Source organism: Rissa tridactyla, chromosome 1 (assembly GCF_028500815.1).
Source record: "Rissa tridactyla isolate bRisTri1 chromosome 1, bRisTri1.patW.cur.20221130, whole genome shotgun sequence".
Taxonomy (NCBI): domain Eukaryota; kingdom Metazoa; phylum Chordata; class Aves; order Charadriiformes; family Laridae; genus Rissa; species Rissa tridactyla.
Window position 1 is genome coordinate 211,886,537 of NC_071466.1, and position 13,310 is coordinate 211,899,846.

Genomic DNA, 13,310 nt, shown 5'->3' on the forward strand with positions numbered 1-13,310 from the left:
CATGTTGTCCCCCTGTTTTGGTCTGGCAGAGACATTACAATAATATAATGTAGTGTGATATAGCATGGTATGGTATGGTAAGGTATAATATCATATAATAGTGTGTAACGCAATATAATATAATAATACGTTGCATTGTATTGCACTGTATTGTATCACATATATTACAACTGCAGTGTGTGTCCATACTGTACCCGTGCTCTATCTGTTGAGAACAGGAGTTTATCCGTCAGCTCCCACTGAAGGTCAGTATGGGTTCCCCACGGTTATAAGTGGTGGCACAGATTTTCCTCGTCAGGAATCTGATTGACTTAGGTGCTACGTTGCGCTGTGGTGGATCAGAGAGTGGGAAGGAAAGTTATATTTCAGACGCTACTTTGAGCAAATGCAAACTTGAAGTATGTCTTCTATAAATGTGATATGTGACTCTTCAGTATGGAGGGTACCTGCACAGCTGGCCTCCAACAAAAAGCAGTATTTATTTGAGATTTATTATGCATTTCTGGTCAGTGCTAGACTGCAAGCTGAGGCAGAGATGTGAACACAGCTCTTGCTTCTGCCCTAAAGAAAGAAAATGAAAAACATACAAGAGTCTATATGGCGCCAAAGAAAGCACAAAGCTCGTGAGTTCCATGGGAATAACAAATTGCCTCCCAACTTTATTATTATTATTAATTTCCCTAAACAAAACACTTTTATGAAGAAGGTAAATGAACCATTAATTGACCATAGTGTTATCAGAATATTGCAATTATAAAAAGAAGAAAACCTAAAGATGAAAAAAGAGAAGAGACTTTGAATTTAGTATAAGCAGACAGAGTTTGGAAGTCAGGAATTTATCCCAATGTAATCCAGAAAGCCCAAACGCCAAACAATCTGGAAATACTCAATTGAATACTTGCAGTGCTGATCCAGATGGTCCTTCTTCCCCACCCCCACCGTTATAAAAATGGTTATCTTCACAGTAATTCAGCATTGTTGAGAGGCCCCACCAAAAGAGGGACTCAGATGTGCTGGGCAGGGCACATACCCACAGCGATGAAAGCGGACCTTCTCCCTGAGGGATGTTCAGAGCTGGGAGGAAGTGTAATATGATAAGAACAGCATGTCCCTTTGTCCCTGTGGCAGCTTACGGTGTCCTGGGATTGCTCTGGGACAGCACAGGCCTATGTTCTCTCCTCATGGAGTCCCCAGAGGGATCCTCAGAAGCCCATACTTGAAAATATGGTTTTGTGGATGCACAGACAAGCTGGGACGTAGGTTTGGCCTTAAGGATGAAATTCAGTGTAGGCAAAACCTAAGAAAGGGTAGGACTGTCTACGCTGCAAGGAAACAAGTGTTGTGACTGAAAGCCCTCTGCAGAATGTCTCCTCCTCAGCATCGCCTGGCCGTGGGGGGCCTGAACTACAGGGGGACTATCCCTGCTCAGGTTGGATGGTCTTCAAAGTTCGGCACCTGCACATGTTCCTCTTAAGAGATATCACTCATGCAAAACTCCTCTTGACTGCAAAAGAGGAGCTGCCCATAGTCTAGCGAGCCCTCGCTCTGCTGAGGAACAGTGCTGAAGACCAAAGGAGTTGAGAAATGGCCTTGGTATCGCACGAAGAAGGGCTGATGTATGGCATAAGCCAGACTCTCAGTGCATACCAACACTCAAAAAGTCTTCAAAATAAGGACGGTCCCCTTCCCTCCAGTGCAAACATGGCTGTGGATCTTGGCAAGGTTGCAAGCATAATATTTTCTATAGCCCCATCTTGGTCTTGTCCCTCTGGCTTCTCTGTACTGACATTATATCTCATTTGTTTCAAACAGCCAAGTATTTGTTGCTGAAGTGAAGAAAATGCACAAAGATCAAGTAAATACTGACATGACATCAAAAGCCTATCTTACAGCATCAGGATTTCAATGGTCCTGTGGTGATCTTCTGTCCCATCTCACTGGGAGCTAGGAAAAGCTTAGTGCACACTGAGTAATCTCTGAGCCTACAGAGGAACCGTGAAAACCAAGACATGAAAAGAAGGTTTTCCTGGCTGAAATTTTCATTTCATGGTGAAATGTGGGATAGGCCATCAGCTACCAAAAGTCTCCAGAACTTGAGCCAAACCAGGAGAGCTAACTTACACAGGTGGGAGTGTGATCCTGAGTATGAAGGGGTGGTCAGAGTTCAGGCTTGTCACATATGAGAAGACTGTGGAGTCTTTCTACAGGATCTGCTGCTCCTCCTGAGCCTGCAAATCATGAGTCTGTGCCTCAGTGTCACACTATACCTCCAACCCACCCCGTCTTTGTACATGGATGTGCTTTTCCAAGATATACCTTCCCATGGATGTGCTTTTCCAGAGCACAAAAGGTCATCTCACCTCTCCTGGTACAGTCCAGCATCTAATCTAGTTCTGTGGACACAGTTGCATACCACAGCTTTGAAGCTCTGAAGCTTTGAAGTAATCAGATTGGTTCTGGCGGTGGTTTCTTCAGCCACAACATAAACTCTGTTTAAGTAATTTGCCTTTCTCTTTTTAATGCTGTGAGTTGGCCATTTTCACTCCTGTTCATTTCGGCAGAACCAGACGCCTGAAAGCACCTGGCTTCGACCTCAAGCATGGTCCCACCTTCCTGCTGGGTGCCCAGCTCTTGTCTGGGTGTAGTGATTTTGCCAGCTATTTTTAAAGAGGAAGAAATTCTTGTGTACCAGTGAGTGAAAGCCAGAAAAGCAGAAATCAAAGTGGGTAAAATTAAGAAAAAAGAGGCGGGGAAAAAAGCAGTCATAATACACACTGGAAACATGGTCTGGAGGAAAAAGAAGCCAATGATGGAGCACACACAACAGCCATTGAAGCCCACCGCTGACTGCAAAAGGACTCAGAAACACTAGCAAAAATCCCGTCTTCTTTCATGATTCCCACCACAGGCTGTGTAAATCACCAGGACCAGCTCAAAGGGGCAGCACCCTCCAACAACTGTATCTCCTTTGCCCAGCCCCACACAGACATTCTCAACCCCCAGGAGACAGCCATGTCTCTCTATGCTGACATGGCATCTCTTCCAACAGCAGCTTTAGGAAACACCTGAAAGACAAATCGTCCCTTTAATCTGTTTCCCTATGGAGTGAATCGGGGAGGAAAAAAATCTCACTGTCCTTTGCGACATAAAAGGACATCTTTGCATAAAACACAACGGAGCAGTGAAGCAGCCATAGAAATGACTCACTCCCTTTCTTGCACGTGGGTGGGGGCTCATGCGCTCAAAAACATCAGACTTCACATCAGGGTGATTTAATTGGATTTATTGGAGGAAAACAATTAGTCATCCCTTTAAATTGTCATTATGATAGAAATCTCGATATGTATACATGATTGTCAAGGCAGAGAACCACTTGCGACGTAGCCCCATTAACAATTTGCAGTATTGCAAACTCATTATGCAGATAAAACTTTTGCAATGCCTTAATACATGCATGGAGTAAATACACATTCTCCCTTCTGTTTTGGACATGGATGCTGTTATGAATTAATTCGTATCAATCACAAGACCTGCAATATTAGGCACACTGACATTCCTTGACTAAGGTTTAAGCCTTTATAGAAAACATGCTTGCATTTTCATTAAAAGTCAACTGAGAGATGTTTTGCAGTTGGGGATATTTGGGGAGTCACTAGTCTGGGCAGACTGGGCTTTTTTTCACTGTTTGCTGACCTGAATCAAACATCTACCTAAAAAAAGGCCCAAACTGACCAAAATGCTGTTTCTCAACTAGAGGCCAATGTGCAACAGGACGCTGACGCGTTGACCAGAAAAAAGAGTCACACCGTGTCTCCCTCTGAGCTACAGCCTTCCATGCTCTTCACTTTGAGGGTCATACTACAGCTTGATCTAGCAAGACATAGTACGTGTGATGCCATGCTGGGCTCAGGGGATGCAGACGAGAGATGGAAAAGCTCGGAGTTACCCTGCACGTTCCCCTAGGAGCTCCCACACACCAGGAACCACAGCACACATCCACCTCCTCCTGGAGCCTTGCGCCACGTGCCCCCTCAGCAATCTGAATTCAGGCTGGTTTACAACCATTATTAATGATGATTTTCTATGCTGCCACGTAGTGTTTTGGCAATGACACAGCATCCTGGCTGAGCACCAGCCTTGAAGGTGGGTCAAGACTTCTTGGTGCTTTCAGCCACCACGGAGCACTCCCTTGCAGGATTTCCAAGGACCAATACTTGCACCCTACGCCACCGGCATGGTGCTTTGCCTCCAGACCCGTTGCTTGGCATGTCCTTGCCAGGAACCCAGAGCAGTTTCCCAGCCCTTTCAGATGGCTCTGCTTTGAGTACTACTTGCAACATCATCCACACTAGCACAGCAACCACTCAGGAGCTGAGACCAATGCCCTGCTGATGCCCACAAGAGGATTGGGCTGAAGCTACTACAAGTACCATGTGGCCATCCTGCATCCTGCCTCAGAAAGACCAGCACAAAGGAAAATGGGTCAATGGTTAAGGGAAGAGAAGGCAAGGGCATGATTTCCACGTGAAAGAAGGAGAAGCATCACAACAAACTCTTCCACGGATAAATGGTGGTACTACATGGAGGTTCAAGGATTAAATGCTAGTATTTAGGTGGTGGTGCTTCAGAAAGGATGGGATAATTAGCTCAGCTCTCTGCCCTATTTTGTGCAGGCAAATAATCACAGCATCTTGGTCCCCAAAATGCAGTTCATTCTGCAAGAGGTGAGAAAGAAATATCATGTAGGAAGAGAAAAATACGAAGAACTGCATGAACCAGTCTAAGATCTGACTAAGAAAAACGAACCAAAAGAAAAAAGAAAAAAACAGAGACACACCAACATGCTTCTTACTAGTCCTGAGCATTAGCAACCCAGGGAAGGAACTTTTGATGCAGATCAAATTTTTAAGCATTGTATTCAAAAAGGGATCCTCCCCTCCCCGACTCCCTGTTTCTAGACGTGTGTACGTGACCGCTGCATAGTTTTAAGCTGCTCTGGATGGTGACTCTTCCTGTACATGCTGCAGAGCATTCAACAGAAAGACAAAATACATTACCAGGCTTTGCAGTATCTTGTTTACAAAACATCAGCTTTTGCATTTACTCAAATTCAACGATGGATTTAGAGTTACAGATACATCGAGTCATTTAAAAGCAAAACGTAGAAGTAAACCCCTTCAAGAAAAGGTTGGGTTGAATGTGCATAAAGAAAAGGCTTGGGAAATACAGAAACAGTGAACAGCAGTTTAATACATGCAGTGCAGTATCATGCATTTATTGGACATTTGATGTCGTCATTAGTTCAGCAGTGTTTTTTTCACAACGCTTGCGAACGTACATGCCCTGATTCCACTCTGGAGTATGAAAAAAATGTAAGAGCCGCTCTTCTGACCTTATCATTTATGAAGAGGAGGGAAAAAATAGCTACCTGGACAGATCAGTGGCACGGTTCATGGTGGGGACGGGGTCTTGAGAACCAGAGTCTGGGCTAAAGAGCCTTTATCCTCCGTTACAAACACTATTTACACAGCTTTGACCCAACCGTGCAAAGTCGGACCAAAAAACCTGAACCAACTCCTGACCTCCCACTGGTGGGATCTGTGATCCCTGGGGACACAACATGCGCGCGCACACACACACACGCACATGTGTGTCATGGAGATGGGATCATCCCAGCAGAGAGGATGGGAAGGCAGGACCCAGCTGCAGTCATGCGGGGAAAAAAACAAAAGGAAGGGACTGCGTAAAACTTGCTGCTGGGCAAGACATCTGGAATGACGAATTTACCAGGGGAAACTCTGTTTGTGCAACGTTTGTGAGCAGGTCGCCGTTTCCTCACCCAGCCATTGCTCACAGTGATCTGCCAACTAATCCTCCACGCTTGGTTTCCATACTGTTTTCCTTGGATACCGTAGTCTTTGTGTGTGTTTCCTCTTTTTGCTTGAATGAGTGTAATTCTTAGCATCAAGTTTCTGGTGCAAACAAGCGTGATAACAAAGCTCTGGGATGCATTCAGGCCCCACTTCAGACGGATAAATACGCATGGGAGCAAGAACACAACTAATCCCATTAAATGGGAATTCACGTACACTGAACGGATGATACTCCTGTACCTCAGGGCTCAGTCTCAAAACTGTTATTTTGCCAGTAGATGAATCCCCTGACTCTTTTGAAAGAGCAGAAGCACCAGGCTACAGTCTGCATGAACTTGATGGCAAAAACAACCTGGTGTTCTTGTGCAGTGCTCACCTAGTGCTGTTCTCCTCTGGAGCTGTTGTCACGGGGGGAAATAATAGCACAGGTTCTCTATATCCAATCCAGTTAATGCCAAGTTCACATCAAAGGACAATATTCTGACTGTTCCCCAAAGGCTAAAAGGTTTCTGGCTTTCCCTGGGGACTTGTTTCCCTAAAAATAGGGTCACACTTAAGGAAGGGGCAGCCTTGGGGCCAGCTGCCACTGCATTTCTTGGGCACCCTGGAGGTCCATGTTCTGGTTTCCAGAGGGTTTGGGGAGAAAAGCCAGAGGTCAGGGGCTGTGTTGGCTCCCGGCACTGGGAAAAGCTTTGGAGAAGCCCTGAAGTCCCTCAGGGCTGGGCAGGAGCCCAGAAGAAGGAGAACTGGTTATAGAAAAAAATACTGTCAATAGCCATGGAGGAACGCAGGACACGTGCATGGTGGAAACCCCTATCTAATGCTTACTGCAGAACTACATGGAGATGCCTAACGGTGGGCTGACACCCATTTCTGTGGTTTGATTCATATCAAGAACGAACCTCTATCATTGCTTGGTTTTATTTCAGCACCACAACCGTAACAGACACACAAGGCATAGGTAAAATCCTACTTTTTTTTCTGCACCTACTGCTCTAATGGCACCTGTACAATAGCAACCAGGACAGAAGGGACATCACCAACAGAGTGACACAGTCTCCGGAAAGCATTGCTGCCAGGTTTTCCCCATACTCCTACTTCCCCACTAGCAGTGCCGCGGGGCCAATATCCACTTCGTGCTGCAGAAGGGATGATCCAGCAGAAAGTTAGGATGCACTGGGAATGAAGTCACATGCAAGGTCAGCAGCGGAAGCCCCTGCCACTGCAACACTGACTTTCAGCTCGCAGAGTTCACGGGCAGCCTGTCCTCACAACTTCTTCTGCAGGCTAAGGGGCCAGCTGGAGGTTTTCTGGATTTATTTTTTTTTTGTTTGTTTTCCCAGCAAGAGCACTGCTGTTGGCATCAGAGGTGGCCTCTGTGACTCTGGAGGTAAAAATCAACAATCAAAGCTGCAAGCAAAGAAAAAGAAGGGGAAGGAGCTGAGGAAAACAAGTTACAAAGGAAAAACACATCGGTGCCAGTAAAGTAAAGCAGAAAAGGGTAACAGACAGGTGAGTCCAGGCTGAAGTCCTCACGTGAGGAGCAAATCACCCATGGTTTAGTAGGACAGTCCATTGGGAAAGAACCCAGAGGGATTTTTCTACCTGCTCCTTCATGGCAAGGCCAGCTGGGGATTTGTTTTGAATCTTCTACTTCTGGGCTATTAGCCCTTTCCCCCCCACACACGTTATTTACTCCTGTTTTTGCATTCATTCGTGAGGGTGGCTGAGCAGAGGTGGATTGAGGCAGGGGGAGGACACGCAACGGCACTGGAGCCTCCCTGGCAAGCGATGCCCGAGTGTTTGCCGTACCAGGCTGTGCCGCCTAGGGGCAAACGGCTCCAGCCCCCTCCGTAAATTTGGCCTGGGTGCTGCTAAGTCATCCTAATTAACAGATTTATCCCGATTTAAACTGAGACATTTTAATCAAGAGATACTTCGGGTCTCAATGCCAAGAGAGAGATCTGTAAGCATGTGGTGAACCCCCGGTCAGGTCTCCAGCTGTGTTTCACTGATACAACTTCCCAGCACCCAAAATTGCAGCAGAAAGAAACAATTTTGCTTTTAAGTGCCTCTGTTTCTTGTCTGAAGATCCCAGCAGTTGATAGCAAGCCAAAGAGAATGATGACAAATTACACAACCATGGCAGAATATTACTTGCAGGAAGGAAAACAAATCACCCTAATTCGAAGCGTGGAAGGAAAGAATACCCCTCCCAACAAAAAACACAGAAAGCATCCAGCAAGGAGGAGCACACAGCATATGGGAAACCGCCCACCCCCCCAGCTGCAGGACAGTCATTGTCTGCCTTTGCTCCCATCACTGCGCTTTGTTTTGCAGATGGAAATCCGTTTGATTTATTTATTTCGGCAAGATACGTTTGGACGCTGTGTTTTGATTAGTGGCCTCAGCAACTACATCAGATTCAACCCAGACCTCAGATTTCAGAAGAGAAGGCAAAGGAGGGAACGCTTGAGCCCTAACCTTTAAAACCACTCTGCAAAGACAAAAATATTCCCTAACCAAACCCTGCACGTCTGTAAACGTGGGGAGCCCCGCTGACGCCAAGCTGGGAGACTGCCTACTCACATCCCTGAAACTGGAGCGGAATAGGGCCAGCTGGGCTTACAAAATCATGGGTGTCCAAAATAACTTCAATTTCTTGAGAAAGGAGCCTCTCCTAAACTAAACCTTCCTTGCTCAGGTTGGCAAAATAAAGTGGCCTCAGAATGAGTTTAAATTGTGTTATGCTCCTTTTCAGACACCTTTGCAGCAGGACATAAAGAGCCCCGAGGGAAAAAGCTGATAAAGCTCTTTCTACTCTTCGTCAGTGGGGCAGGATCACGCTGTGGCAGCTGCCTGGGGATGGGGGCTTGCAGCGAGGAGATCCCCCGCCCTTCGGTCTGCCCAAATTTCACAGAATCACAGAATCACAGAATGGTAGGGTTGGAAGGGACCTCTGGAGACCATCTAGTCCAACCCCCATTTCAGTCAGAAGTCCTCACCAGGGAAATTATAAGGAGTTTTGCCACCAGCCCCAAAGAGACCAATATCTGGCATCTTTCCTAAAGTGAGAAGTTGAAGTTGCAGCCTTTCTGTGTGAGCATCCATGCCGGCTACACCACCATCAGGGTAACCAGAGGCGCCCGGGGGCTCGCTCAGATGTGCCACAGCCCTCCGAAAACGGGGAGCAGCTTAATACCGAGGAAACTAGACATCTTTCAGGTGAAACAGGTTTAAGTGCCACCAAAGGAGTCGCCTCTTCAAAGAGAGCCAGCGTTCACTGCCACCTGCTTTTCCAGCTTTTAGCGCTCAAAATACGATGGATGAAATCCCAGCTCTGCTGGTCAAAGCCAGCCAACTGAAGCTGAAGCAGAATTTTGAAGTCTTAACGAAAAGTATGTACCTTATGGCTTTTCCCAGCATGGTTACTATTGCCTGATTGATACGTTCAGCTGCGTCTGCGACTGGCTTTCACAATTTCTCGTGTAGGATAAATGAGGTGAGCGTGGCAATAAGAGCACGCTGCGGGGACTGGCCTGTGCCTCTGGCTGGGGATGGACCCGTCTTGGGTGTGAGAGGCTCACAGCGGCCGGGGAAGGGTGCCTGCCTCTGCTGCCCGCCTCCCTTCTCGCCTCCTCGAAGGGAAATCACAGCTGGGAATGGCGTAGACGTAACCTGGAGCCCTTCGGCAAATCTGGGCAGATCTCCTCTCCTCTCTATTTCAAGCTGCTTTGATGCACGGCTGCACAACACTCACGGTGGCTGTTCCTAAACGGTGCACCAGCACACGGAGCCTGGGAAGTGCATGTATTTAGTAATTAAATAAAAATGGGGAAACTGAGTTTCTTTTGTGTATGAGCTTCTGGGGAGGAGGGGGAGGCAGTGCCACCACTGTCCTTGCATGTGCCCCTGCCTTTCGGCGAGGTCCTGCTTTCCCAGCTCAATGCTCCTCACCAGGCAGAGCTGAGCGTGGTAGACAAACGCTACACCTGACCCTGCAATTTTGCACCCAGGAACCTGCCAGTGCTTCGCGGAGCGATGCAAGCATCGCCCTTCTCCCCGGGGGTGAAACCCAGGCACACAGAGGTTAAGGTCCAAACTTTGCTATTTGGTTTCTGATACTTGGTTTTGGCCACTCTGGGAGATGCTGAGCATCGGCAACACAAGGCAAAAGTGCCCGGTGGAGCTGCAGGTGCTCAGCACCTCTGGCACGGAGCCCTCTGGCTGGACGGGAGGAGGCTGGTGAATTAAATGTCTTGCTCGAGGGCAGCCCAGCGAGTCAGTGGCAGAGGATGACTACGACTCCCAGCCCAACATCTTCCTTTTCTTTTGCTCTGCTCATTCGGAGGAGATAGGAGCTGCAGGATGAGACCGTGTGCTCTGCCATTTCGTTTGCTGAGCTCTGGTGGGCTCCTGACCGGCACTGTAAATCTGCCTCTCCTCTGAAAGAAGGGTGCTGCAGATCCCCAGCGCCACAGGAATGAGGTCAAGGATGAGCTGACTCCCAGCTGGGGGCAATTTAACTCTCGCCATGGCTTTCAAGGAGGAGGAGGGGAGGGAAAGCAGCAGTTTCTTAATCTGAGCAGTATCAGCTCTGCTAAAGCCAGACAGACTTGCAGTCCAATTTGAGGAGCGAGAAACGGCATGCCATTGAAATCCTCCCGTGTTGCAAAGTTAATGTCAATTCCTACCTACAGAAACAGCCTATCCTCCAGCAAACTGGAAGGAGGGACATTACTGGAAGTACTTTTTAAAAGAAAAAAAAAATAATGCTCAGAAAAGTATCTCTATTTAAATAATCCAGTTGAGATGTTTGTAGTTAATGGAAAAAAAATACAACATATACTGTTACCTACACTGAGAAAAGAGTAAATCACTGGGGAAAAGAATGAGTGTTCATTAGTTAGAACATTGCTAGACTCACATATATATATATATATTTATATATATGTATATATATGTACAGCACCAGAGACTGTTAGATCCGTTCCCCCTGGAGTCATTGCAGTTTGTGATAAATGAAACATTTCAGAATTGCAGTATAAAATATGGCCATAAAAAAATCTTCTTTCTTCTAGTCCTTCGCTGAGCGTGCACCGCAGGGTGGGATGGCGCAGAGGAGCCCTGCCAGCCCGGCCGCCTGCCCGCTCCTCGCCGCCCCGGCGCTCACTTGCTCCCTGTGTGCACTGTGGTCACTGTGGTGGGTCTGGGTCTCCGGTCCCCTCCTACCGCAGAAACGCCTGAAGAAGCAGATGAAACAAAACTACAGAGAGTGGATGGAGACATACCTAAAAGGAAAGCCAGAAACACAGTTAGAAATGTTATTTTTGGAGGCGGCAATGTGGGCAAAGCTGCGTTGCTTTCGTAGCACGCTACAGAGCAGAGGGGACCACAGACGGAGACGGTGCTCCTGCTCTTCCTGCAGTGGTGGGTTGGCTGGGTACCTCCATGGGGCATCTTCTGCCCTCCTGGCCCACCGCCGTTCGCCTACTGCCACCACCGGCAGTTGCATACGCATGTCGCAGTGAATAAATGTCCAGCTTTGGTATGTGTTCAACCAGACCGGTTCCACATTTCTGGGGCTGAAGACCAAGAGTTGCGGGATTCAAAAATCCCTCCAGCATTGCGCTCGCTCAGAATAATTTTCCTTGTGGGCACGTTAAAGATGATTAAACTTCTCATCATGGCCATCTAGCTAAACGAACAGACTGTGCACCTGGACTAAAAAAAATCCCCCAGGCATTCCGCAAAGATGCTGATAAAAAAGTATAGCGGGTCAAATTCGTTGCTGAGTTCCAGCAAACCTAGAGGGAATGTAAATTTGTGTGACTTGGACATCATTCTAGCGACAGCTTATGTCTCTCCAGGTTTCGCTGGTTTATCTCCAGGACTTCCAGCTAAGAGATGTAGGTTGACGTAGGCTGAGTATCCGGACTCAAAATTTACCCAGGTAGTTCCTTTTGAACTAATAAAAGACTTCTGACAGATATTTTGCACAAAAAAAAAAAAAAAATTAGCTAAACTGTTTATAGAAAGAGCCTGCTTCCAGTGAACCCTCCGCCACAGCTTTAAAAAACAAAACCCTCCAAAGCATAACCCCTGAAAACCCAATGCAGGCTGGGTTTTGAATGACAGATTCAAGATTTTGCTATTCCAGGACCATGTCAGCAGTTTCTATGGAAAGCATTAATGAAGAGAAATAAAATATATCCTTGCCAGAGCTTTCCGCGGATGAACTACCCATCTCCCAGCAGCTGCTGAGACCCCACAGGGGCGATCCTTAGACTTTGCTGGTACGTGCAGCTCTCCATGCGGTTCGGTAGCCTTGTAGGCACTGATGTGCAATGGCAGCTCTGGTACGGGAAAAGCTGCCGACCAGGGACCTGTCATGGTCACCTTGCCCTGACAAGATGCAGGCTCAGAGTGATTAGAAATACAGTCCATTTTTCCAGCCTGGTGAATAAAGGATGGATAAAATCTATATTAATACATTCTCAGACTGGAGTTTGATTCGGCCCCTTGACTACTTAGGATCTTTTCGATGCTTGTTAACAACTTTTACCTACTTTTCCGTCCTTCACGGTGGTATTTCAACCTCAGGGATGCCGATGCTGTACCTACACTCGGCCACATTACATTTCCCAGCAGTATCGACATTTGACATCTTGGCTTACACGCTGCAATTTATCTGTTACCTTAAAAACACAGAGACCTAGGTGCTGTACTTATCTAGGCAGTCCAATCATGTCTAAACAGAATAAACCAGGCATGGACTGAGAGTCAAGCCAACACACTTGAGAAATCCCGACTGATTCGCTTAGACTTTTCTGACAGGTCGCATAATCCAGCCTAATGCATCATCTCGGCTCTGCGCTAATAGAGGGAAGAGAATTAGGATGCAAGCCCGACATAACCTACTCTCAGGCGAAAGCTGTATTTAATTGTCTTCAATGGTGTGAAATTGCTGCATTTGAAACTATTTGGAGAGCTCATTAAATGTCCATTAATAGCATCAGGCAGTATTATATTTTGTAATGGTGGCACAGCTGTTTCGTGTAACTTGCTGCATGGGATCTTCCTTGTGCAAGAAATCTGTCCCCAGAGAAAACCGCGAGAAAGAAAGAAGCAGGAGAGAGACCTCAGAGGTTTCCCTTTTCCCAACAGGAGGTATTTGGTAGGCTGCATGTGATACGTCAGCTCCCTCTTAATATCACCCCTTGGATTTGCTTCTGGCTCTCCTCGCTGGTTCTCTGAGGCGCCAGCATCTCCTGACTCTAATTTCTTTGAGGAAGGGAAGCCCTTCTGTATTGTCTGGCAAGCTGGACTTAACCTGGGATGCTTGGAAATCTTTCGATACTTTTCTGTCTCATATTTCTGACATGAAAAAAACTTCACCTGTCTGAACACATCTGGTTCTACCCTTCGTATGCTGAC

At 46.9% G+C, this 13,310-nt stretch overlaps 1 protein-coding gene across 3 annotated transcripts in view; it reads right to left on the reverse strand.

Moving 5' to 3' along the window:
* Window positions 1–3,267: 3,267 nt before the first annotated feature.
* CAMK1D (calcium/calmodulin dependent protein kinase ID) overlaps window positions 3,268–13,310 on the reverse strand; it is a 235,614-nt gene continuing 225,571 nt past the window's right edge. For all 3 annotated transcript variants that reach the window (XM_054197734.1, XM_054197750.1, XM_054197740.1), the window contains exon 11: window positions 3,268–11,164. In XM_054197734.1, coding sequence (XP_054053709.1) covers window positions 11,043–11,164 — 122 coding nt within the window. In that variant the 3' untranslated portion in view covers window positions 3,268–11,042. The remainder of the gene's footprint in view (window positions 11,165–13,310) is intronic.